General features: G+C 35.8%; 3 protein-coding genes across 3 annotated transcripts; 1 reads left to right on the top strand and 2 right to left on the bottom strand.

Annotated features, from left to right (window-relative positions):
• Positions 1–87: 87 nt before the first annotated feature.
• On the top strand, positions 88–9,481 carry LOC125870501 (probable DNA helicase MCM8). Its single transcript, XM_049550947.1, has 17 exons — positions 88–344; positions 1,771–1,911; positions 2,006–2,123; positions 2,214–2,436; positions 2,605–2,768; positions 4,208–4,468; positions 5,373–5,468; positions 5,657–5,809; positions 6,266–6,336; positions 6,420–6,538; positions 7,329–7,458; positions 7,969–8,020; positions 8,093–8,249; positions 8,334–8,508; positions 8,649–8,819; positions 8,909–9,022; positions 9,281–9,481. Exons 1-17 carry the CDS (start codon positions 159–161, stop codon positions 9,323–9,325), a joined length of 2,376 nt encoding a protein of 791 aa, XP_049406904.1. The 5' UTR covers positions 88–158; the 3' UTR covers positions 9,326–9,481.
• Positions 9,482–9,591: 110 nt separating this feature from the next.
• LOC125870502 (pentatricopeptide repeat-containing protein At3g09650, chloroplastic) lies at positions 9,592–12,160 on the bottom strand. The gene has a single exon (XM_049550948.1). It carries the CDS (start codon positions 12,055–12,057, stop codon positions 9,844–9,846), a length of 2,214 nt encoding a protein of 737 aa, XP_049406905.1. The 5' UTR covers positions 12,058–12,160; the 3' UTR covers positions 9,592–9,843.
• A 1,715-nt stretch (positions 12,161–13,875) lies between these two features.
• Positions 13,876–25,101, bottom strand: LOC125870272 (E3 ubiquitin-protein ligase UPL4). The gene is made up of 18 exons (XM_049550665.1): positions 24,916–25,101; positions 22,962–23,599; positions 22,710–22,820; positions 22,497–22,613; positions 22,245–22,403; positions 21,978–22,139; positions 19,465–19,617; positions 19,272–19,390; positions 18,041–19,184; positions 17,828–17,923; positions 16,376–17,605; positions 16,069–16,299; positions 15,884–15,988; positions 15,291–15,371; positions 15,131–15,199; positions 14,916–15,044; positions 14,728–14,811; positions 13,876–14,633 (listed from the first exon to the last, which is right to left on the bottom strand). Exons 2-18 carry the CDS (start codon positions 23,565–23,567, stop codon positions 14,568–14,570), a joined length of 4,662 nt encoding a protein of 1,553 aa, XP_049406622.1. The 5' UTR covers positions 23,568–23,599; positions 24,916–25,101; the 3' UTR covers positions 13,876–14,567.
• Positions 25,102–26,811: the final 1,710 nt, after the last annotated feature.

Below are 26,811 nucleotides of genomic sequence, written 5' to 3'. Positions count from 1 at the left end.
AGTGCGGACCCATTTACTAGTATATATTTAATCAGTTAATTTAAACTATTTTTATCCTTTTTCGTTTCTATATTGCCTCGTGTGTTCTTCTCCCGCCAAAACTATCGTGAACCTTTTTTCCCCTCTCGGAGAGCTTTGTACGGTCCAATCGCCACCCCATGACCGGAGAAATGGCGGTGAACGGGAAGATTCAACAGAAATTGACGACGCCTATCGGTCTCGGTAAAGCACTGTCGATTTATTTCCCCGGTATCGATTTCCATGTCGGCGACCCACAATTCCGACTCGCCTCTGAGCTTGTTCACTTCTTCTCTGCTCCTTCCGGTGAACAATTCGTTTCTCAGGTTAGCTCTCGAAGACACGCTATGATTGCTTAATTTGGAGAGTCGAGTGATTTATGGTCGAAAACACATCTAAAAGTATCTTGTGTAAGTTTCCTATATGAAATATCACATGTTCAGGTAGGAAAAAGCAACAATTGATAGTTAAGATGTGTTTTGATAAATAGTTGGTTATAATTGGCACAGTGAACTCAAACACCAGGAATGAAACTCAAAAAAGATCTGGATACTTTAGGTGTGTTTTTGAGTTGTTTTGTTACAAACAATTGTGAAATGGCTGGCTGAATTTACTAGGAAATTACGATGACTTGACTGTTGTACTCCATACACCGAGCATTTGCTTTTTGTGTAGTGTTTTTGAGTTGTTTTGTTTCAAACAATTGTGAACTGTTTTCTGCACTTGATGTTTTCATATGGTGAACTTGGACGATTGGAGTCTGTATCTGCTACTGTGAATAAGGCGAAGTTCATACTAGTAGCAAAGGAAATTGCTGATTTACTGATTTTTTCCATTTAATATTTCTTCTTCTAAACTTTTTTTAGTTGCCGGATAACCATAACTAATAGTAACTGAAAATGAAGGTCAAAGACTGATGTTGAATTATTAAGTATGCTTTTGGCTATAATTTCCAAATAATTTTCATTTTATTTGGAATTGATGGAGTTGGAGTTGAAAATGGAATTGTGCTTGGTTATACGTTTTGCGAAGAATATTTGGAATAATGTTCATACTTCAACTTAAATACAACTTCAAAAGTGAAAATTGAATCGGAAAGCAGGTTATAAGTTGTTTGCCAAATTTAAAATACACCAAACAACAGTTTTCAAATAAAGTGAATAATTTTTATGGAGAGATGGGTCCTAAGTCTAGGTGAATAGAGGTGGATCCACTTTTTTTAAATTTATGGGTTGCTACAATGATCTCAAATTAATTACAATAATAACTGGATTCACAGTCATAGTACTTATAGATTTTTAGTAGATTTCTTATTGCTTATACAAGGTCAAGGCAAAAACTATTGGTTCTTGTGAACCCTTCCATTGTACTCTAAAACCACCATCGTAGGTGAAGGATGATGATGCCACATATTGCTTGTCATGTACTTTCAAAGTCCAAAAAGTTGTGAACAAAGGACTCTTTTGCTATTTCAGAAAGTTGGTCTTCCTCTAATCTCTTATTTCTTCTTGTGGAGGGTTTTATTATACTGTTTGATGTTTCTTGTCTGAAGTATTCAAATGGAGAATGTCATCCACTGGAGTCTATATCTGACAATTATGGCATAGTACAGTAATAATAGTAAAGGAAATGGCTGATTTGCTGATATTATTGTAATATTTTAGTGTTCAAGCATGATTCAATTGCTGGAAAATTATAATTCTTAGAGTTGTAAGTTACAGATTAAAGAATGATACTGAATTATTAATCTAGGTGAAGGAGGTTGACGGCACGTTCTTATTGCCACTGGACTTTCAGCAATTCCAAAAACTTTGTGAGCTCCAAGAATTTTATACAATTTTAGAGAGTAAATCTAAAGATGCTCTGTTGTGTATGAGTGCTGCATTACACAAGGTAGTACATTTACAGTTATGAAATTCAATTTTTCCACATATTTATATTATTTTATCTTAATTGTATCGTTACGTTATGTCCCTGCTGCTTGCAGATTTACTTTATGAAATTGGGGGATGAAAGTTTTGATGATTTTGTGAAGATAAATATACGTCTCCACAACTATCCTCAATCAATGATTGCATTGAAGAACCTAAAAGCTGCTTATATTGGTAAAATGATATTCAACTTTACATTTGCTCTTTATCGATCAATTAGCTTAATGCTGCTTAGATTCTTAATATGTTTTTTTCACATGATAGATAGGCTTGTCTCTGTACGTGGTACAGTGGTAAAAGTCAGCACAGTCAAGCCTCTGGTGATGCAAATGTGTTTTGCATGTACCAAGTGCGGAACCAGTATTACTCGTGACTTTCCAGATGGAAAATTTTCACCTCCACCAGTATGTGAATTGCATGGTTGTAAATGTAGGACTTTTAATCCCATAAGGTCTACAGCTCGAATTATTGACTTTCAGAAAATAAGGTAAATTCCTCTTCCTTTGATGTCTGTAGACTGTACTTCAACATCTTTTTATATCATACTTTTTGGGTAAAATATGTTACTAAATATTTCATTTCTATTATTCTATTCTTCTTCTTAACTCTCTGTTTTATTGTTCATTTCTTATGTAAGTTATCTATGCTCTCCTAGAATTCAGGAGCTGCTGAAATCTGAACATCATGAAGAGGGACGGGTACCTCGAACTGTTGAATGTGAACTAACTGAAGATCTTGTGGATGCATGCATCCCTGGGGATATTGTGACTGTCACTGGAATTATTAAGGTGATTAACAATTACATGGATATTGGAGGAGGTAAATGATTATATAGAGAACGCGACATAGATGTGTTTGGATAGCATGAATGTCTTTCCTCCACCTATAAAAAACAAATTAATATACTTATCCTGTTTCTTGTGAGCTTATTAATATTTTGAACAAATAATCTGAATGTTTTTCTCTAACAACAGTTTCATACTTATGAGTGTAGATTGCAGCATCTTATGAGCAAAATTTTTGATCCTCCTAATTTTTTCCTTCCATTCCATCTCTTGCCCGAGATGAGGATACATATATATGCTATATATGTCATGCGTGTGTGTGTATATGTAGAGAGAAGTGAGTACATCCCTGATATAGATCTTGAGAAATGAAAGCAGACTTTGTTTAAGAGCCATAAATGTAAGTTTGTTTCTGTCTTAGCGCAGCAAAAAGTGTGTTACGCCGGATTTTCTCCATTAAATTAGATTATATATGTGAACACCAAATATAGCCTTCTTTTATCGGACTGTAACATATGGTTCCCTGTTTAAATTAAATATATAAGGGAGAAATTTTAGAGAAAGTTGATGAAGTGTGCTGACCGTTGTTTTTCATGCATGGGTCCTTAACTTCATTTAAAATATAAAATTTTGAGTCACGTGCTTCAGACTAAAGCTCCTGACTGATATGAAATAAGCATCATATTCAATTATAGGCCTTAAAGCTGATGTAGACTAGTAATATCATCAACGACGGTGAATCTTGTATCTTGTTCTTACTATTATTTGAAGTCTTTAAACATTTTAACAGTCTTGAGTCAAGTCTAAAGGCAGTATCTTCTTATTTGTTCTTATCTTTTATTTTGGATATATGTTATTAAGTACCACTGCTTTCTGCACAGAGCGGTGAGCAACAAATGATAATGCATTGTCTGAAATTTCTAATAATACAATAAGTATGAATGCTTCTTCTCTGTGTTTGCTCCAAGTCTTGGATGAATGACATCTAAACCATTTAAGCTAATGTTGATCCAGTGACCATACAGAGTCTCCAGATATCCTTCTTGTCAAATGAGCTATTATTTAGGAAAAGAAGGTTTAATGTCATAATATACTTGTCCATTAAGAATGCATATTAAGTAGATCAACTTATGAGTCCTCCATGATTTGGTTGCATTTAACACAATGGAACTTTCGTTCATTCAAAATGATATATTGATAGAGTGCCTTGTAATAAATGATATTCGAATTAGTTATGTTTTGGTACCCTACTTTCAGTCAGAAATCACAGCTATATAGCCTTTGCCTGAATTGATTTCTGGGAGAGAAAAGTCATTATACCAATCTTTCTATTGCACTCCAGAAAAATATAGGCCAGCGACATTGATAATGTTGCAGATGGGAAAAAAATTATGCATTTGATTTGCTGCTATATACTTCAATTTTGGTTATATATGTCAGATGTTAACTGTATGAGAACCTTGGTAAATGCAGGAAAGTCAAAAGGCAAGAATCAAGGACTTTATTATTTGTACCTAGAAGTAGTTTCTATTACAAACTCGAAGTCTCAGTCAACACCTGAGGGTTCACAAGATAACGCTAATGCTAGAGCTACAGAGCTATTTGATTTATACTCATTCTCTCCAAAGGATTTGGAGTTTATTGTTAAGTTTTCTGAAGAACATGGTTCTGATGTCTTTCGACAAATACTTCAATCTGTTTGCCCCTCGATCTACGGTCACGAGCTTGTTAAAGGTATAAATAATCATTGGGATGAGTTTTATCATTATTTTTCAGTAAGCTATCATTCCTTAAATTATTGATTTGTACCCTGCTGCATGGTGATGAACAAGAGCTAACCTGCTTGCTTTAGGACATATATCAAATGGAGAGTCTTAGAAGATGAGTTGAGGTCTTTGTATCCAATCCTCTTGTTATATGTTTGGCTTTTCTTTATATCTCACTTTCGCAGCATAGAGTAAGCCTCCGGGTTAGGACTGTTTGAATGTGGACACAGGATTAATGCCTTCCAGTTTGAATCCCATTTCATTTGGTGATGTGTGCCTTTACTGTAAAATAGATATCAACTAGATTCACGTGTGTACCTGTATCTTCTTGATGCCTTTTAACACAATCACTTCATTAAAAAAAGGGTTGTACCATGTCATTTGGGATCTTTTTGGTATGCCCTAAACCAGTAGATGAAATGGCCCTGCTTGGCCAACTGCCATCATACTGCGATCAACTCAAATTGTCAATATAATGGAGTGATTTATATCTGAGGGTCTTTCCCTTCTTCGGAATTACTCTCTAGTTAGGCATGCAAAGATACCCGATTTTTGTACCCTTTACTTTCTTTGTTTACTTACTTGTTGTCATCTTTTTTTTTCCTTTCCCACTTCTTAAGTGTTTGCCTGGGTTGTTTATGTATCTTGAAACTCTTGCCACACTTTTTCATATGTTAATTATTGGTATGTGATTCATGGAAAAAAGACACACATACAATTGAAGCACTATCACATTTCTTCCTTTGTTATGTTTACATTGTGTTTGGTGGAATTTGTTTTGTTTCCATGAGCTGTTTGAAGTGGTCATGCTACAGGTACATAGATAACTTGATCCTCTTTCCTCTTTTTCTTTGTTCCTCTTCTTTGTGTAGCGGGAATTACATTAGCTTTATTTGGTGGTGTACGGAAGCATTCCATGGATCAGAATAAGGTTCCTGTGAGAGGAGATATCCACATAATAATTGTCGGTATGTGGCTATCTACCTTGTCTTCTTTTGGTCCTGCTGGAAATAAATTCGGGAAAGCGGTTTAGCTTATAAGTTAGCATTTTTCTCAAGCTAAAATATCTATTAAGAAGTCAAGTTTATCCGTTTATCTGAATATGTCACATAATTGTACAAGCTAACTTGATTAGAGCTGGTTTCTACGCTATTAGGTGATCCTGGATTGGGTAAAAGTCAACTACTTCAAGCGGCAGCTTCCATTTCTCCCCGTGGCATATATATTTGTGGTAATGCAACAACTAATGCTGGCCTTACTGTTGCTGTTGTCAAGGATCCTTTGACCGGTGACTATGCGTTTGAAGCAGGTAATGGTCTCTTTTTCTTTTAGTGTGGGAATACTATGATTTGGAAATCCACCATCAATTGTATCTTTTTGCAGAAGGTTATATTTAAAGCAATGTATTTTTAAAGAGAAAACATAGGGTAACTAAAATGAATATTTGGGGTATCACTGTTTTATGAGAATCCTTATTTATTTATTTCCTGAGGGAGGGTGTGTCTAGTAAAAAGAAGTTGAACTTAGTATAGTTCCTTGTAATCAAACAGGTGCTATTATATTGGTTACTACTTTGTATGGTTGATAGTGTCCTTTCTCACCTTCCGGATTGAGGAAAAATCAGGAATTACCTGTAAATTTGTCTAGCTATGCTATTTAGAAATTTGTTTTAAGAGAAATTACCGCTTCAGTCATTGCTTATAGTGATCATCTTGGTCCCAAAATGCTTAATTATACTGTTTTTGTTGCTTTTTGTCGTGGTTAGGTGCTATGGTTCTTGCCGATCGTGGATTATGTTGCATTGACGAGTTTGACAAAATGTCTGCTGAACATCAGGTCTTTTTAGTTAAACGGATTTATACTGTCAACTGGTACTTCACACTTAGGATCAGGACATAATTATTTTTCCATGACTTTAGGCCTTATTGGAGGCTATGGAACAACAGTGCGTCTCTGTTGCAAAGGCAGGACTTGTTGCAAGTTTGTCAGCGCGAACATCTGTTTTAGCAGCAGCAAACCCTGTTGGTGGCCACTACAAGTATTATGAAAAACTTACATATTTTTTATTTGAATGTTATGGATGATTGGTTGAGTGATAATTGATGCCTTTAGATCCACTTTTTTGGTTATGTAAGCAAAGAAAGCAGCCAAGCACTAGATAATACTGGACATTACAGAAGAGGGTGTATCCCCTCATACAACAGAAGAGGGTGTATCCCCTCATACAACAAGTCATGCCATCCTCCTTATATACATTTCTTAGGTTACACTAGAGAGCTACCAAACACGAACACTTATGTTTTAACATATGTAATTGAGCAGTAACATCTCTGGCAGTGTTATCGAAAGCAAAAGGCACAAAAAGCTTTAAGGTCCGCTGGGGCTTTAAGCGCAAAAACAATACAAATATATGTTTAGTCCAAAACTAATAATTATAAGCATGAATGACAAATAGATGAACAAAGAATTTGAATGTTTTTTACGATAAAGTAAAATATTAATTGTTTAATGTTGCCTCTTCAGAAGAGAACATGCCTTAGAACCTTTATGATGACCCTAAAGCACTCATTAAGCGAGGGTAAGTGCTCAACATGTTTTGAGCCTCACTTCAGGGCTTAAGGAGCTGTAGGATAGACTGGTGGTTAGATGTGTAACTCACAGAAGAAAGAGAAGAAAGAAGATAGAAACTAAAAAGAGGAGAAAGAAGAAAGGAGAAGAATCTATCTCATATAATTATGTAAACTTAGATCATGGGAATACTTGCATTACATATTGGTCTTTTAAAAGCTATTAATCTATGGTGGTAATGTGTGAAAAAATTCTTGCAGCCGTGCAAAAACTGTGAACGAGAACTTGAAGATGAATGGTGCTTTGCTTTCACGATTTGATTTGGTGTTCATATTACTTGATAAACCTGATGAAGTGCTGGACAAGCGACTCTCTGAGCATATTATGTCAGTAAGAGTCCTCACTCCTTTCTGCAAATGTTCGTTTATGTTGGAAAATTGATCAACTTAGTAAGAAATATCCAACTGTCAACATCGCTCCTCGAATCCTTGTTTGCTCTAGGGAGACAATTCTTGTTGCAGTAAATAATTCTTTTTTAACACCATCAGATATATGTAATCAATTTCTTTTACATTTTCTGCTTGACGAGTATGAAACACTATCAAAATTCACTCGTTGAATGGAAATAGCTAGTTGATGCTATCCTTGAGTTATTTTTGGTAGATTAGGTGAATCATTGAAAAAAAAAAAGATTCAGTGATCAATCATTGACCAAAAAACAATCCTGTCACTTACCCTGCTACTTTTAGCATCATTTTCTTTAGCTTATTCAAGGAAAAGGTCCTTTTTCTTTCATGCAATACAATTTGATTGAAATTTATCAGTTGATGCAATTATATGGTTATCATTTAGAGTTTATTCATGTGAAAAATTGCATGATTTAAAGCTTTTCCTTGTCAGCTTCATGCAAAAAGTGTAGAGCAGCCACCAGTTGCAAAACGGTTATGTACAGGTTTGCCCTTTGCCAACCATTATCCCAGTGGGAAATGTTTTTATACAAATTGCTCATAATTTTTCTTTGCAGCCTCGCTGGATGTTAGAGAAATTGACATGAATACAAAACAGGGTTCTTTAGTTGCAAGGCTGAGACTTGACCCTAAGAAAGACAGTGGTTTTGTTCCATTGCCTGCTCCTCTTCTGCGTAAATACATTGCTTATGCAAGAACTTATATATTTCCTAGGTTGTCAAATGTGCTTTGTCTTGTGTTTTAAAGTTTTTGCTACTCTTTAAAATGTTTATTTATCTTCTTGTCATTTGGTGCAAGGATGACAAAACCAGCAGCAGAAATCTTGCAGAAGTTTTACTTGAAGTTGAGGGATCATAATACGTCCGGTGATGGTACACCGATAACAGCAAGGCAATTAGAGAGCTTGGTAAGGTTGGCAGGAGCTCGAGCTAGAGTAGATCTAAGAGAAGAGATAACTGAGCAAGATGCTCTGGTAAATTGATTGTCTCCGTAGTTGCTCATTTCTAATACAGTTTGTTAACAATCTTTCCAAAATCATCAAGACCTGCTATAATCTTGATCATCAAATTGCTCTATTACGATTCCCTCAAACCATGTATTCTCAATTTTCAGGATGTTGTGGAAATAATGAAAGAATCATTATACGATAAGTATGTTGACGAGCATGGATTTGTGGATTTTGGACGGAGTGGGGGAATGAGTCAGCAGAAAGAAGCAAAACGGTTTTTGAGTGCCTTGCATAAGCAATCAGAATTGCAGCAAAAGGATTGCTTTTCAATTTCTGTAAGCCATATTTCTCATCATTGTATATTTTATGGTAAAGTACTAATGCAAGAATGAGAAAAATCCCTATAACAGTATTTATTTTGCAGGAAATATATAGTCTGGCAGATCGGATTGCATTAATGGTTCCAGATATCGACACATTCGTGGATAATCTTAATAGTGTTGGTTATTTACTAAAGAAGGGTCCCAAGACATATCAGGTATTGTGATGTCTGGCTTTTATATTTACAAGACAATCAATTTGCACTGAGAATCAAGATTATACGGTTAAGAGTTTCTTCTTTAGCCTTACTTCCTAATGTGCACGTTGTAATATACCTTTTATATCGTCATCCTCCAACCAATCACTGGAACTCATTTCTCTCGACATTACTAATGTGAAAATATGTCAAATTTTGGGTTTCGACCATCGTGCAAAAATACTCTTTTAAGTGACATCTTGAATCATTTTCATGCAGGTGCTATCTTCATCTTATTCACAAACATCAAGGTCAAGAGGATAGTCGAACAACACTAAGGCCACAACTAAATCATGTATCATTCTGTTTGTTTTCCAGAAGTCGTGCCATTTTTGGCTTCTTAATGTGTTTGTAATATGTTCTTTTCATGTAAATAGTTTTAACTACGTGACCTTTTAGGTGATTCTGAAAAAATCAATACATGTATATCGAGAGCAAATACTGAGTATTTTGTTAACTCCTATACATTCATGAATAAAACCAGGTGGTTCTTTTACCATGCATTGACGAAAGAGCCAGAAAGTACAGCATTATGTAACCCATTAATTGATGTATACACCTTATGAACTTTGGTAAAACAAAAAAGTATAATTGCTATTGATCATCATACATAGAATACAGAGTGTGGTTATATCAGGGCTTCATTACATTAAATTCCTGCCTTCCAGCTATACTAGAATCGAGGAGAAAGCTGTATCAGATTATATTTCAACTGTGTATAACACAACAAACTTTCAAATCTATATATTCAAGTTTAATACCTATGTTTTCATCTTCAATTACTAAGATTTGTATTCATCGTCGATTACTGAATCAAGGCGCCATTCACTTCCATAATAGGAGTTGGGCAATCCCAACCAGAACTTGAATGCTTCAGCTGCTCGTTTTCGTTCCTTTCTCCTATCCTGTCTAGCTCTCGACGCATGCTTACTAGTAAACATCCTTGAATGCATCTCGACGTAGATCCTAGTAAACTTGGTCTTATTTGGTGGTATCCCATGTTGTTCCATGCAAGCAACGATCTCCAAAGCTTTCCTGAAGAAAGCTGCTCGGACACATATGTCTGCCAAAGTATCCAACAGTCCTTCATCAGGTTCCAATGGCGGGACACCTGAAGAAGGAATAGACTCCTCTCCATTTCCCATTCTGCACCTCTGTTTTATCTCATTCCAAAGCAAGAGTGCTTCTCCCGGCTTCCTAGCCAAAGCAATTCCATTTGCAAGACTGCCATAAGTGGCCACGTTCGGGTAGAATCCATTTTCTTTCATCCTCTCGATCACACTCTTTGCTTCCTCAACCTTTCCCAGCTTAGAGTATGCATCTACCAACATATTCCAAGCCACCAAATCAACCTTCACTCGAGGGTCTTTAAGCATCTCGTCAAACACCTTGTTAGCTAGCTTAGCCTGACCAGACGAGGCAAAAGCTTTCATCAAAGTGGTGTAACTTACTTTGGTCGGAGCAATACCTCTCGCTCTCATCTCGTTGAAGTAAGAAAGAGCTCCTGCACAGTCATCTACCAATATACATCCATCAATGATTGTGTTATAAGAAACCACATCAGGCTCTATTCCAGTATCAATCATCTCTTTAATCAGCTCTTCTGCCATGTCAATATGCAGCTGTTGGCAATATCCTTTGATCAAAACATTGTAAGTTACTCTATTAGCAGGGACACCAATCCTGACCATCTCGGCCAGTACCTCCCGTGCCCTATCCATTAAACCTTGCTTCACAAACGCAGAAATAACCGTCGTGTAAGTGACATGGTCCGGATGGCTCTCACTATCTCCTAGATGTCTCATTGCCTCTAACATCCTCACCATATCTGTAACACGGCCAGCATTCATATAACCTTTCATTAAAGTCGTATACATCCGAGAATTCGGTTCAAATACTCTAGACAACTCCGGTGGCTCATTATCTCTCCAATTAACAGAATTCGGGAGCAACTTGTCAAACACATCACTATCATTCAAACACACCTCTTCCACATTACCCTCTCTTAGCATCTTACACAAATCCCTCCTCCCTTCCCTCATTGCCTGAACAACTTTTTCAGCAGTAACCAAATCACCAAAACCAACATAAGCAGCAACAAGAGACTGAAATGTTGACATACACAATGGAATTCCTTTCTCAAGTATCCTTTCCAATACGAAAACAAGCAAATCCTTCCTATCACCTCTTGCACAAAGCTTAATCATCACATTATAACTCAAAACATCAGGCTCACAATCAAACTCACTCATTTCATTAAACAACTCCAAGAATCTATTTTTATCACCAAGATTAGCACAAGCATTCAACACAGCATTATACGCGGCTGTATCAGGCCGCGAATGCTTAACCAAATCAAGATTAGACAACCTACGAATCCTTTTAGTAACAGCACAAAAAAGACGCAAACTCTCAATTGGACCATCATCACCAGAGGATGCAAGACGACTAACAACAGAACTCCAAGCTTTAACATGAGGTAAATAACCAGATTTCAACATTGACTTAATAATAGAAGCAGCATAAAGAACATGTCCACCTTTAGCTGCAGCACTAGCAAGAAGTCCAAGGGAATTCGCGTCGAGGCGGTGGAGCTGCTGTTCATGGCGGAGGCGTTGGATGATTGACTGAGCACGGCGGAGGCTGATAGTGGAGTTTTGGTAAGATAATTGAGAAACTAAACGGCTAAGACAAGTGGGGTTTGGGAGTTGTTGATCAAGATTCTTGGTGTAGTATAACCAAGCTTCATCAGTCTTCCTTTGCTGCAAAAGGGTCAAAAGGGTATTGTCAGGGGAAGCTGAAAATGGGTTCTTGGAGGTGATTAAGGAAGCGGGGTTGGAGGAATTGGAAGTGGGGTGAGGTTGAAATGAGCTATTGGTAGCTTTACAGGTGAGGGTTGAGGAAGAGAAGGAGTTAAAGATGAGATTTTGGGTGAAGGGAAATGGTGAAGTTGAGGAAGGGGGTGAAAGGGGGGTGGGGGGTAGTAGAGTTGTCATGAATTCTTGAACATTTGGGGAAGAAGAGAAAGGAGAGGGAGAAGTTGTTTCAAATTGAGGAAATGGTGATAAGGTGTTTATTTTTGGGGTTAGAGGGGTTTTGGGTGGAGAAGGAATGAACTACGTAATGGGGTTTAGTTGGTGGTTCTTGTACTTTCACTCTTTTCTTGATTTTATTTTTTTGGGGGTGGGGGTGGGGGTGGGAGTGGGGGGTGATTGGACACAACACAATCGAGTATGATAACACTTCAATCGGTCTCATACAAAATAATCATCTAGACACATTCAACAATTATTATGTCAAATTAGTATTAGATGTCCACGAGACATAGTAATGATGAATTGAAGGATTTAATTGTCAGTTAAAATTAAATTGAGATTTAGCTGGTGGCTCCTATACTTACACTCTTCTTCTTGATTTTTTTTTTTGGGGAGGGCGGGGGTACGGACACAACACAACTGAGTATGCATATTTAGACACTTCATCTTGTCTCTTATATAGCAATTGAACACTACAACATATAAAATAATCATTTAGACACATTCAAAAATTATTGTGTCAAGTTAGTATCAGATATCCACGAGACACAGTGAAGATGGGTTGAAGTGTTTGATTGTCCGTTGAGAAATTAAGTTGAGGTGTTTAAATATACACTATCAAAGTTAAAGTGTTTATTTGTTGGTTAAAGTCTAATTTGAGGTGTTGTTTATATATTATGTTTTTTTTTATGGAAAAAAATTAAAAAAATATCTAGAAGAATGGGATATTTTCACATATTTTTGTTCTTTTTGGAGTGTGGATGGAAGGTGCCATCTACTTGGAGCATGTCTAGATTAAGACATTTTTTGGATTATTAAGATGGACTAATTGAGTGTGTGGTTGATATCAGAACTCATTTGTTTAATTAAATAATTATAAATAGCTTAGATGTTTCAAGTACTGAAATAATTAAAATATGCATGGTGGGTAATGTTACTTTCCTCTGTCCCTAATTACTTGTCCACTTTTAAATTGACACACATATTAAGAAAACAAGTATTGACATAGTGAATTTACCATTTTAAAAAAGTTCTACCTTTTTCAAAGTAATTAACTGAGGGTATAATAGGTAAAAAAAAATTTATCCTTTCTTGATTTGTCAAAATAAATAAGTAAATAGGAATAACTAAAAAGGAAAAAATGAACAAATAATTAAGGAGAGAGAGAGTATTTCCTTTGGGAGCCATTTTTTTTTTGTGGGGTTGGGGTGGGGGCGTAAGGGATATTTTCTTCCTCTTGTTTGACAATCATTTATTGGGTGGTTCTTGTACACACACCCTTCAAACCCCAGGGAAGATTATATTTTTTCTTTTTTGTTCTTTTTGGAGTGTGGGTGAATAGTACTTCCAATTTGAAGTATGTCTAGATTAAGACACTTTTTGAATTATTAAGAGATTTCTTTTTTTAAAAAAAAAAAAAACTAAAAAGAAAAATAAGATACGTGAATTAAAATGTAAGGAGTATATCTTTCTAGTTCTATAAGTTTTGAAAATCATAGCAAGCTACACTTGTATAGGATTGAAATGTTATGGGTATATCATTCTTGTTATACAAGTTTTGAAACCCATAGCAAACTACACTTGTATAATGTATAGGATCGAAATATGCAATGTAAAAGTACCCCTTCATCTCATTTTATGTGAAAGATATTTGAGTGACCGAAGTTTAAGAAGTTAAAAAAAAAAATTATGTAAGTCAAATATTGCATATGCAAAATATCAAAAGTATCCGTATTGCATCTCAATAGTAGACTACAGTAAGACCTGAAAAAAGCAACATAAAAAAAAGTGTTTGAGGGAAACTTTTACTGGTTCTGAATTTGGCCTTCAAAGACCAAAAGTACATTTCTTGTACTCCAACAAATTGCAATAAATCTTGCAATTTCAAGATCTCTATAGTGATAGCACATGGAAAAAGATCTTTCGATCAAAACAGGGATACAAAGACCGGACATATAAAGATAAATCAGACAAGAAAAGTGTCAAACTCCGCGTGGATAGTCAGAAGTTGACAATATCTAAAGTCGAGATCAGCAGGAACATCTATCTAAGTGAGCTCAAAACAGGCATTTCCGACCAAGTTTGTAAGCTCAAGAAGAGAAATGAAACCAAAAAGAAGGAACATAATAAGAAAGTTTCATCTTTCTATCAAACCGACCTTAAAAGAAATATGTGTCCACAATTGTTTCCTGTATACATAGTTTACCAACAAAGCTTTAACCCCCCTTCCCCAAAAGAACTTTTCACTGTATAATTCTCCTTCAAGAACTGGACTATCTACTTATAATTTTTATACTAATAACTAATAAACCATTGATGTCTGCACAACCACCAAGTTTAGTTAGGCCAGCAGCAGCAACCAGCTCTCCTTCAACTCCACAAACCACCCGCTGCCACGATCTTCTAAGCCACCACCTACTCTGAACTATACTATTCACAAGCTATGTACCTGACTGATCAAGCCAGGGAACCTATGAAAGATGGAATGAGCCTTGTCCTTCCATTATAGCATATAACAGCTTTTCCTTCATTTTCTCCTGCAAAATTTAACGGGAAAAAGGAGTTATTTCTTTTGTCAAATAATAAAGAAAAGATATCTCACACAAGGGAGTGAAAGAGAAAGGAGCTGACTTTTGAAGAGTAAGGTGGTAGCTTGAGATAATTGGCACATGTCATCACACTAGGTAGGTCAGCGTCGACCCAAACACTGCAACTCTGCGACAAACCAAAACAGTAGACGTTAGAGCAGGAAGTAACATAATAATGCGAACATCTTTTTGTTTCGTCTATTAAGCACTCAGGAAATCTACTGGAAGTACCTTCCGAACGATTGTTAACTTTGGGCTAAGAGATGCCAGACCCCCTGGAGGCAGTCTAGGTGCACCAGTCACAAACTGCAGGAATGCTCTCTGTTGCTTGCTGTCAAATTCCTTCATAATTTCAAGTAACTACAGATTTGCAGTAAGTCAATTGTCATTAGTAGCAATTGGTTCCATTAAAGAATAAAAATCTAAGAAGATAGGACTGTACGAACATTTAAAACTGGAGGACTGTTGGCAGTGTACCCATGGTCAAACTTGATGTGATCCAGAAGCTCATTGGACTGCCCAAAACAACAAAAATAGGTTTTAAAAAAAAAACAGGAGATCGATCTTTAAGTAATACCCATCAGCTGCTCAGAAAACACAACTTACGTTCCAGAATCCACACTCTCCGCACAATAGTCTCTCTAATTCATCTTCAGTGAAAATCTGAAGATGTCTGATGGGGAAAACCTGAGGAATCAACAACATTGAAGATGAAAACTATTGGTTTTAGAAAAGGTTAAGACAGAACAAATGAGTAACCCGCGAACCGCATTTAGAATTCCTACTAAATCTTATGGCAATATAAACTGATTATTTGATTTGATGAAGTAGCTCCAAAATTCTGCCATTTTTATAAGAAGAAATAACAGCGGTATAGTATTTCAAATACAGATGGAAGTTACATATTGGGGATCACCACATGATGAATTTGACTGTGTTGTTAGTGTTCATGTACCAGATGAAAATGATCTCAAATGACCTGCAAATCTTAAGGCGTGATAAAAACCTACATGGCCTCTCCTATAAATTTCTGGAATTATTTCTTCCAGGGAGTATTCTCTTGCATCCAATTGTCAATTGAATAGTAAGTAGATCAGACAGAAATAGAAGTTGATCATAAACTGAAACTTATGCAAACTATAGTTGAAGAACTATTACTTCAATAGTTTATACTAAAAGGTAGACTGATGGAGACGGACCTGATCAAAGCCCGACTTGAATGCTCCAATTTGTCTGGAAATTCCAGAATTTAGAGTAGCATCCACAACGAGTAAAACATATTCCTCTAAGTTAGAGGAGTCAACCTAGAAACAAGTTATCAACTTCAATGATTAGCATGTTAGAATCTCAAAAAATATCAGGCATCAACTTGTAGAGTGCTAACCGTTTTTGCATCAGATGCAGAATTAAGGACATAATCTGGATAGCCAGGAAGAGTATAGTCAAGACAAAGATCACCAATTTTTGTATTCCGGAAATTAAGTTCTAGGTCTAACGATGATTTTCCCTCAGGATGTGATTCCAGATGTCTTTTTCTTTCAACAAGAGCCTGAAATTCTAGGAGAACTCCACCAAGTTCAGGGTCAAATGACGGGATGTCATACACAGTGAGTTCCTACAAAAAGAAGAGAACATAAGGAGAACTCAAGAACTAGAACTAACAAGGATGTCTACTAAAGCATGGAGCATACCTTCCCAAGAAGAAGCTTGTAAAATGCTCTGGATAACCGAAGATCTAGAACCCTGCCATCTTGAAGAGACTTCGCAACTATCTGGCCCAGAAGCACAAACTTTTTCAGCACTTCAGAGAACTCTAGGCCATTTAATGAATGGGGTGAAGGTGACCATGGGCGGGGGAACAGACCAAAAGGAGAGAAAATAATTCCAGATTCCTCCTCTACACTCACGCTGCCATGAGCCATGTGATCACCTCTCCACATCGCTAGCCCAATCTTCTGGAACTCATGACTGACCAAGGTAAAAAATTCTAGCGTCGGACCAAGACCAGTACCAACCTCATCATTATATTCCACCTCAATGACAACCTTCTGATTGGCATGGAGTTCCATCATCTGCCTAGCAGAATCCAAAATTCTACTTCGATGAACTATTAATTTTTTCCGGCGTAAAACACTACTGTTTTGGTGCCTACCACTCATGCCTGCAGCCGTATTATGAGACGATGATTCAGGCTGAATTGGCTGTCGACCAAATGCAGCAAGGCGGAAATACTTGCATCTTGCTTCGAAACCAAACAAAAAGGGGCATGAATTAACCAGTTGTTCACACCAAGGTGGCAAACCACCTATGGAAACAGAAAAGGGATTCCTCATTTGCAGTTCTATTTTCTCTGTCAATTTAGTGCTTGCAAATTCATTCTGAGGGAGATCAGAATTTGTGACCTTAATATCACCAAAATTGGTAGTCTTTCCTTCAGCAAAAGCATATAGTTTTGTTCGAGACCCAAGATGAAAACTGAACCTGTTCAAACCTTCCAAGCTTCTAAGAAGAAATAAGATATCATAAGTTGGACTTGATTTCTCAAAATCAACCATTTCAGAACCAAACATGCTAGAGAAAGATGGGGTGTACTGCCACCATGCTGTAGGTTTCTCAGATGGAGTAGAATGTACAGCATGTTTGCAACTCTGAGGACATCCTGGTTTATGTCTCACAAATCTTCTGTAGGTCACCCTGTGTACTTGACTCCATATGCTTGAATTAGTAGTGATGTCATTCTCTGCTTTAATCTGCTGCAGGAGTACAGTTTGATATAGGGTCAACTTGTGGTTCCACTTCTGTTCCTCCAGGTAGAATATCAATTTAGGTGCAACATTTTCATCATCACAACATCCAGTACACTCCAAACTTGTACTACTATCATCTTCAGATGAATTCAATCTTCCTTTCTTCAAAGACTCCTACAAGGCATCAGCGCAAACATAACATCAGGGATATGACAGAATTCAGAGGATCAGGTTGATTTGAGACAGTCAATTAAGATTCTGTAGATATTCAAAGCATAATACAAAATCACTTAAAAGATATAACAATGTCACCCATCGCAAAGCAAGAATCGAGGACATACTCAAAAATACATAAGATATAACTTGTTAAAACTGTTAGCGAAGGAAAAGACTTACTGCATTAACATCTGAAATATCCATTGGAACACTCTTTGTTGGTTCTACATCCACAGTTTCCACTTCAGCAAATAGTTGCAAGTTATTCTTCACAACCTGAAAGAGAACCACAGGAATTTTGGATGAGGAAGCTCATTGCCACTAAATAGAAAGTCTAAACATAACAGATTGAGGAACAACAAGTACAAAAAAGGAAAAAAATGATAAAGCAACCTGCGTTTCATGGGAATCTGTGGAAGTGGTGTCCGATTCCATGGGTCCTGGATTTTTACCTTGAGACGTGCTTACATCTTGTGATACACGAGATGGTGACTCTTCCTCCAAATCCAGAGTGGGTGGATTCAACTTTTCACTTTTCTTTCTACTCACTTTTGGCCACAGGTATCCCTCAATTGTTTCCAACAGCGAAAAGGGATCTACATTCACAACACTCTCCGGATAATCAACAAGTGATGACTCCCCCTCTCCCTTCACAAACTGGACCTTCAGACAAGGATATGGAGTACAATGCCCATATGGGATTGTAGCATATGAGTTTCGTAGCTTAGATGCATGACTGATGACTGGGAAGTTTTCAACAGAGCAAAGTGCACTATGCAATCTCCTTATCAAAGCTAGAAAAGTGGAGTTCTCCACAAGCGGGCCAGAGTTATCCAAAAGTAATCTACCAATCAGCTCAAATCTATTTTCTATAATATACAGCTGATTTACTGAGACATCACCATCTACCTTTTTTCCCAAGTATTGGCCATTGGAGAGGTAATTTACTAGAGACTTCACAACTCCACTCTCAATGAACTCGAACGTAGAAATGGCATTATTCCCATTTAACTCTGACATAATTTGATGCAAAACAGGGTAAAAGTCTTCTTTCTCTTGAGAAGGAGCAATGCTGCTACTAAATTTGTGAACCAGATCAGTTAACTGAGAAGAAAGAGTCTTGAGCTTCTGAAGAACATCGGTTATTCCTAATCTGGGGTTCATTGAGTCTGTTGCAAAGTAATTGGTCTTGATATGCCTAGCAAGACTTTGGACAGTCTCTTTCTCTATCTTGCAAGTCCTTGATTCTGGTCCTGTTGGAGACTGAACAGCATCAGAAGCAAAACAAAGACAATTTACTGCAGTAGGTGGTACTGATCCTTGGCCGGCTTCATCTGATGCTTGAACACCATTGGTTGAAAACAGAGACTGCGAACATTTTTCAGGGGAAAGAAGTGCATCAACAGCAAAAAGAACACCTTCCTTAACAAATGAGTCCAAGAAACTATGAGAGAGCTTCTCTAGTAGCTTATCAACAATTTGAAGGGCTAGTATCAGAACATGAGGATCTTTGCGAGTAAAAACTCCTGCTAAGAAGCTGTAAGATACAGAGAAGTCAATTTAGACTAATAGAAGAAGATACTTAATTTTTCCTTAAAACATGGAAGAAGCAAAAGCATCTCACCTTGAAATGTTAGTATCTTGAAGAAATTCAAGCCTGTCAGATTTGCTGAAATAAACCAACTTATTGATGACAGAGAGACAGCCAAACCATGCATTTAAATTCATGCCAGAATTGACCACCTGTTTAACGATTAAAAAAGAGTCAGGGGAAGCTAGAGCAAGCTAATTTATATACCACAAATAAGTATAACCACCTGGATCAGCACAGGAAGTAAATGAAACCCAAATTTCTCCAGAAGATCCGGATGGTTGATGAGGAAATCTTCCTTGTCTTCGGCTAGCTTGATATTCTGCTCTCTGGATATGGGAGGAAGAAGTTCATTTAACAACTTGAGAACTTCATCTACCTGAGGACAAAGACAATACAACTCTTTTCCTTCAGCAGTCATCACATGTACAGTCATACCATCTAACAAGATATGAGCCAAGGTACTGCCGTTTCATAAATTAAAGGGGTGTCAACAAAGCTATACCAAAGGAAATTACTTATATTGCAAGTAGGGGTGTCAAAAAAGAGCCCAATTATAGGTAACCCGCCCAAAATTTTAAGAATTGGGCTCAAGATAATTTGAAATGGGTTCAATCTCAACTCATTTAAGTCTTAACCCATTTTAAGAGAATCCTCAATTGAGACCAATTTAATCTCCAATTTCAACCCATTTTAAGACTCTTTATTTGCATTGATGTAATGTAATGTATGTTCCTATATATTGAAGGTATGAATTACTATTTATTTTATATCTTTTAAGATTTATCTATCCATTTGTAACTTCTTTTTTTAAAATTTATCCTGAGTTCAAATTCAAATTGTGGTCATAAAACTTAAATAATGATATATTAAAATTATTGAGATTAATCAGGTCAAATTGGGTGGGTCAAGACCCAACCCGTGTTTAAGCCCATTTGAGCCCAAAGTAAACTTGGGCGGGCTAGGACCCAATCCAATTTCTATTTCAACCCATTTTAATATCTCCAATTTCAACTCAACTCGCCCATTTGAGACCCCTAATTGCAAGCAAAGCTCAACATTGTTTGAAAGGGGGCAAAATGATGAACTGTTGATGATCCTACCACTGTAGGCTAACTGTTTGTTTAGATGATTAGATGCATGATTTACAACATTTTATATGGAAAAATCTAGATAACTCCTTTTCATTTGAGATGATTTTTCTTTTTCAGTTTTCAGCCACCTTTCAACCATCTCTTTCCTATTTCCCTCTCTGAAAGTCTTACAACTAAAAGGTAAGAAAAGCTACTTCATTCATTAAGCATAGGAGTGAAGGAGGAAATAAGAGATCTTTTGAAGGGAAGGACCTTGATTCATACTTCTGTGGAATAGCCTCGTATTTTAGATGTCTTTTGGTTCACCCATGAGGTTCCTCTTTGAGCAGAGGATTCTCTACTTTTGCTATACCTCTTGTTATATGGGATCTTCCCCAGTATCGATGAAATTATAATTACTTATAAGCAAATCAAGACTTGCACATCAAATTTATGGTGGTATTCCTCTACTCCATAATTCCAAGTCAAGACTTGCACATCAGATTTATGGTGGTATTCCTCTACACTCCCTTCTAATTCATACTCCTACTATTCTTCCTTCTCTTTCAAATGAAGAAATGGTTCTCTTAACCCTTAATCTTACTGTAGATCTTAGCTGCCACAAACTTGGTTATCAATGCGGTTGGTCCAGATCATTTACACTTGAATAATAATAAGTTTTCATCATGATTGCACCATACTTCCATATTCTATCTATTCCAACGAGAACACCATGTAGCTCCTCTAATAGCAATCCATGAGTTCCATACTAAAACTGAATGAAGCAAAGACAGATCACTTATTTTCCAGAGAAAAAAAGAAGACCTAAATATCATTCAAGAAATACAGCATGACCTCATTGGTCCCTCTTTTTCCAACTCGTGACAAGTAAAACTCAAGCAAGTGCATGTACACAAGTCAATAAAGAAAGCACAAAGTTTGTGCTCTACTAAACTAATATTACTTTGGTATCTTTCCTCAAACTACCAGGCAACAGAGAACTATCTGTCAAATGAAACCCCATTTGTTGGAAAAATTTACTTTGTATAGGTAAACTACATTTTTGAAAAAATTAAAATATGTATATGATATTAACTTCTCGACACAAGGAATATCTCCAAAGCAATTGCCAGGGGGGTTCGAGGTTTATATGAGGTCCCAAGTTAGAGCCCCATTAGCACCACTTAAATGCCTTTTCTTGACCCATTGCTGAAAATCCTAAGGCAGACTTAATTCTCTAAATTTGGGTCTCTCCTTTTTCAAACATGCACTATTCTATGGAGCTTAAGCCACCAGTTCTTATGATAGGGACCAAAATGTTTGAGAAAGATATCAATGCGTGATTGCATTTATATTATTTGGCAAAACAAGACAGAGAGCAGCAATTTTGAGAAGCTTATGTACAATTTTCGTCTCGACACTTCTCACTCCACTTTAATCTCTTTTTTATTTTTTGGGGTCAATTTATGCCCACAAAGGTAGGGTTAAGGTCTGTGTTACAATTTTACCCTCCCAAACCCCACTTGTGAGGTTATACTAAGTATATTATTATTGTTGGGGTCAATTCTATGCTACAACTCCCTTATCATATATAGCTGCGAAATAGTTTCATCTAAACAAACATCACAATCAATAATTAAAAGAATAAGGGAACTTTATAAAGCACCTGATTATAATGCCCATCAACCATCAGAGTAGAAGGCACCCCATGTGAGAAGTCATGAGTGGATAAAATGTCCTTTAATATGTGGCTGATGTTAAGTTCAAAGAGAGTCTTGACAGCAACAATAGAGCCAGCAGCCAGTTTGACAAGTAACCCAATTAAACCCTAACATGAAGGGAAAAAATTACATATAAACCAAGAAACTGAAGAATGTAGATTAGGGATATTCATATCTGATGTCAGCAACTAAAATACACTTCAAGATCTTACAACATAAACTGATTGGCTAACTGTTGTTCTTCCATTCAACTCTATGAGATGTGTGACTTGCTGAACCAGCATGTGGTTACACAGTTGGTCCAGCATCTCTGAAGAATGGCATGCCTGCTCGACTATTCTAATCAAACAAGTTGCTACGCTCTCAACAAGCTGAAAGATAAAGAAACCATTTCAATGTTATAACAGTGTAACACTGAATAATTAAGAGGGATCAGTCCAGGAACAACTTTCCACAAATTATACCTGTCTATCCTCATATAGAAGAAGATTGCACAAAACGGGAACCGCCTCCATTAAAGGTGGAGGACATCCGGAGGGAAGCTTTTTACAAATATTTACGACAGTTAAGAGTGCCTTCCTCTGCAACAGATAAAAGAAACAAACAGAAGAAAATAAACATTTCAACCTCAATATCATCAGTTTATCTATAGCAGATTGTTAATGTTATTGCTTTACCTGCTCACTTGTCGAAAAGAAATCAATGTAACGTAAAATGGCCATTATAGCCCCAGATTGCAAACACACTATAGGTTGCTCCCGCGAGATTTTCTCTAGTGCTTGCAGACACTAAGTTGAAGAGGGAAAAAATCAATCACAGGATAACTCAAAAATAAAAAATAAAATCGCAGGAGAACATCTAAAAAGCCTTCTACTCTTTAATCTAACACACAAAAAAAAATGAAGTATTGATAAACAATTTCATCATACCTGTTCAGCCACATCCAAAAACTCAATGGCCCTTAGTCTTTGGCAAAGGGCAGGAACTGCATCATGATTGACAAGGGAGGCCGAAGAACGAGGATGAACTTCACATAAATAAGTCATTGCCCTGATTGCTAATAGCATTATTTCAGGATTGCTCTCATATCTAGCCAATCTTACAAGAACGGGAGAAAATAAATCTGCCATTACGTTCGACATTGAACTATCAGGAGAAAACGATAACAAATCACATAGCTCCGTAAGAGCAACCAACAGTGCTGATTCTTCAGATTCTTTGCTCAAACTTTCTAAAACTCCATTGAATTTGCTCTGATTGCCCATTAATTGCCGCCTGTAATAGTCCCTATAAGTATTATCAGATTCACAAGATCCATAAGCAGAGTCCTTTTCACCTTCGCTTGACCCTGAAGTGGATGATGATGATGATGGCGATGTGTCTATATCACCATGGTGACTTTCGTGTATGGAACTCATTGTAGTAGGAATCACTGAGTTGGAAGTACTAGGCCTGAAATCTGTTGAGCTACAGGGTCGCTTATCGGCAGGCAGTTCATCAACATTTTCAGTCCTTTTCTGCCCCCGGTTTCCCATGAAACAACACCAAGCCAGTTCTATATGTTTTCCTGTCAATATTATAAGCACTTCACTCTTAACAGCCTATTATCATTCTCAAATGCACCAAAACATAAGCAGATTGAATTTTCGTTCATCTAAACAAAATTTAGGATCAAAACACTCGAACAAGCAAAATGGATATACTAGTTTCATAAAGCAGACTACAACTATTTCAGATTGAAGCTTAGTTGACTGATTGGGCATTATATCAGCCAACTTCTCCTGGTATAAATAGCACAACTTTATTACATAATCCACTCACTGATTGATCCATGGAAACAAAATCTTGGAATTCTCAAGTAATGGGATCCATATATGCAACAACATACCCAGTGTAGTCACACGAAATGGAGTTTCGGGGGAGTAAAGAGTATGCAGACACTTGGCTCAGCAAAAAACAGACCAAAGCAATCCAGAAAAAGAAGTAATGGATGTAAAATCCTAACAAACCATGTTGAACAGTAACTACAACAACCAAATAATACCATAATATACAGTAACAAAAATCGAAGGACAAAAAACTAGTCACAACAAATTAACTAGCAACAAGGAGAGCCTCCAAAGCAAAGTCATCATAGTGTTATGTGTTTGAGAATGTTTGATCATTTGGTAAAACAAACACACAAAACAAGCTTACAACACTACAAAAACACTAAAATTAGCAACCAAATACATTGTTTCAACCAAAAAGAATGAAAAACAAAACAACCCCAGAAAAACTCCCAACTGATTTAAGCATAATATATACATGCATAGTTTAGCCTCCAATGTTAAGTCATCATAGTGTAATATGTTTGATCATCCAGTAAAACAAACAAACAATGCAAGCTTATAGCACTACAAAAACACTAAAATTAGTAAACAAATACATTGTTTCAACCACAAAGAATGAAAACAAAGGAACCCCAGAAAAACTACTAAGTGATTTAAGCATAATATACCTACATAGTTTAGCCTCCAAAGTAAAGTCATCATAGTGTAACATATTTGATCATATAGTAAAACAAACAAACAATTCAAACTTATATCACTACAAAAACACTAAAATTAGCAAAGAAACACATTGTTTCAACCACCAAAACTGAAAAACAAAACAACCCCACAAAAACTCCCAACTGATTTAAGCATAATATAACCATTCATAGTCACTGCAATTCAAGAACAGCCGATCAGCTTGAAGCAATTTCCAAAAAGACGACATCTTTATGATAAATAACCTCTACCCAGATGCTTAATAAGTTAAATAAGCCAAAAATTTGAAGACCCATAATCACTTTTTACACAATAAATAAGAAAAATATGAAAAAAATCAGTTCTTGGGTACCTAAAAGCGGTGGAGTTTAATCGATCTTTATCTCTTTTCTTTAATTAAATTACTTTCTTCTTCTTTCTTGATAATTCTGCGTTGAATATTTACACAATACACACCTAGTTCAGTGTGTGTTTGTGTGTTTTACATAAATAAATACATGAAAATTAAAGGATGCTGATGATAGATAATGATGAAAACACAGTAGGAAGGAAGCAGTGGGGGTGGGGGTGGGGGTGGGGTGGAAGTAATTATGTGTATAATGAAGTTTTAAGAGTAAACAAATTCTAAATGAATAAGGTCTCTACTATCGTCATGAAAAATATTTAATGGTCGTTCGGTTAGGAATAAGTTATTTTAAGTATTTTATTATATATATGAGATAATTTATTTTCTCATTATGGTAAAAATGATGAAATAAATAATCCAAGATTATTTGATACCTCCAATCAAATATGTGATAAAATAATATATTCTATATTTTATCTCGAGATTTTTATACATTATACCTCACATTTAACGATTTTTAAGTGATTTAATAAAAATAAAATAATGTATCTTTAGATACATGAGGTATATGTAATAGGTTAATAAAATTACTTTGTTATGAACAAGTTTTTATCATAAAATATTTGAATTGATATAGCTCACGGTCAAAGTAAATAAAGTGTTTTTGTATATTAGCAAAATTATTTTGTATTTCTTTATATTATTAATTAATAATGCAGCGTGATTATATCATGGTATAAAATACACATTTTCAACTAATTGATGTGAGTGTGACAAAGCTAAAAAATATATACTCCTTGTCAAGGAAATGACCTGTTCATCCTCCGACGTTATATTGACTCACATATATTTTTTTCGACTAACAAAATTTTAAAAATCAATTATAAAAAAATGATTGAAATTAAAAACAATCCTTGAAATCTCAAGATTTGATATTATTCACAACAATCCTAAACGACCAAAATGCAATTTATTATTACATTTATATAGTTTTTTTTGGAGTATATATATATGATAAAATTGACAAGAAGATGAGAGAGAAAAACAAATCGATCGTCAAAGCACTAAACACAAATTTATCATCGAAATAATAAAAAAATTATGTGTGTGAAATGATTAAAGATACAGCTACATATCTTCTATTTCAATTAAAATTCTAAAAAGAATAATTAAAATGATAAAGATATATCTAAATCATTTATGCAATGATGAAATTATAAATATAACACTTTTAAAACAAAGAATACATTTGCCCTAAATCGTATACATTTTTAAAAAAATCCCCATAACAATAATAATTCACTATAAAGCAAAAGGTCTATAATAAAGTAAGATCAATTTCGCTATGTTTACTAAAAGAATATGATTTTATATACTTGTTATAACATTTCCTACTTGAACCAAATGGTAAAACAAAATGATTTTTGGATCTATGGTTAATTTAATGATTGGTTAAAATAATAATAATTTTTCTTGCTTAGAATTCTATAAATTTATAAACAATGTTGAATTATTAGTATAAGAAATATACTTACCGACGAAAGAGAGAGAGCGATTTGCCCAGTGATAGAACTCAAATATGATTCGGCTTATCACTTAAAGGCCGTTTATATAAGAAATTTTGTGACCTAAGTAATAATTAATTTTCCTATTTTCTATCATCTATTGAATTTTAAGGACTGATATCAAATCTTATTTTAATTTTAATTAGAAAAAATAACTAAAATGACGTGTTAATTGCGACCAAATTTACTATAAGATACCCAAACTTTGTGGGAAGTCTATTAACCCCCCTCCCGAGCTCCGACTATATTGAACTAAACTACATATATTTCTAGACTCTAAGGTGATGCACAATATACAGTTCACTATTTTTGAGGGTGTAAAATGCAAATAATATAT

This window comes from Solanum stenotomum, chromosome 7, assembly GCF_019186545.1.
Source record: "Solanum stenotomum isolate F172 chromosome 7, ASM1918654v1, whole genome shotgun sequence".
In the NCBI taxonomy this organism is placed as follows: domain Eukaryota; kingdom Viridiplantae; phylum Streptophyta; class Magnoliopsida; order Solanales; family Solanaceae; genus Solanum; species Solanum stenotomum.
Note: the sequence above shows the minus strand (reverse complement) of the source record. Positions and strands in the feature narration are given on the sequence as shown.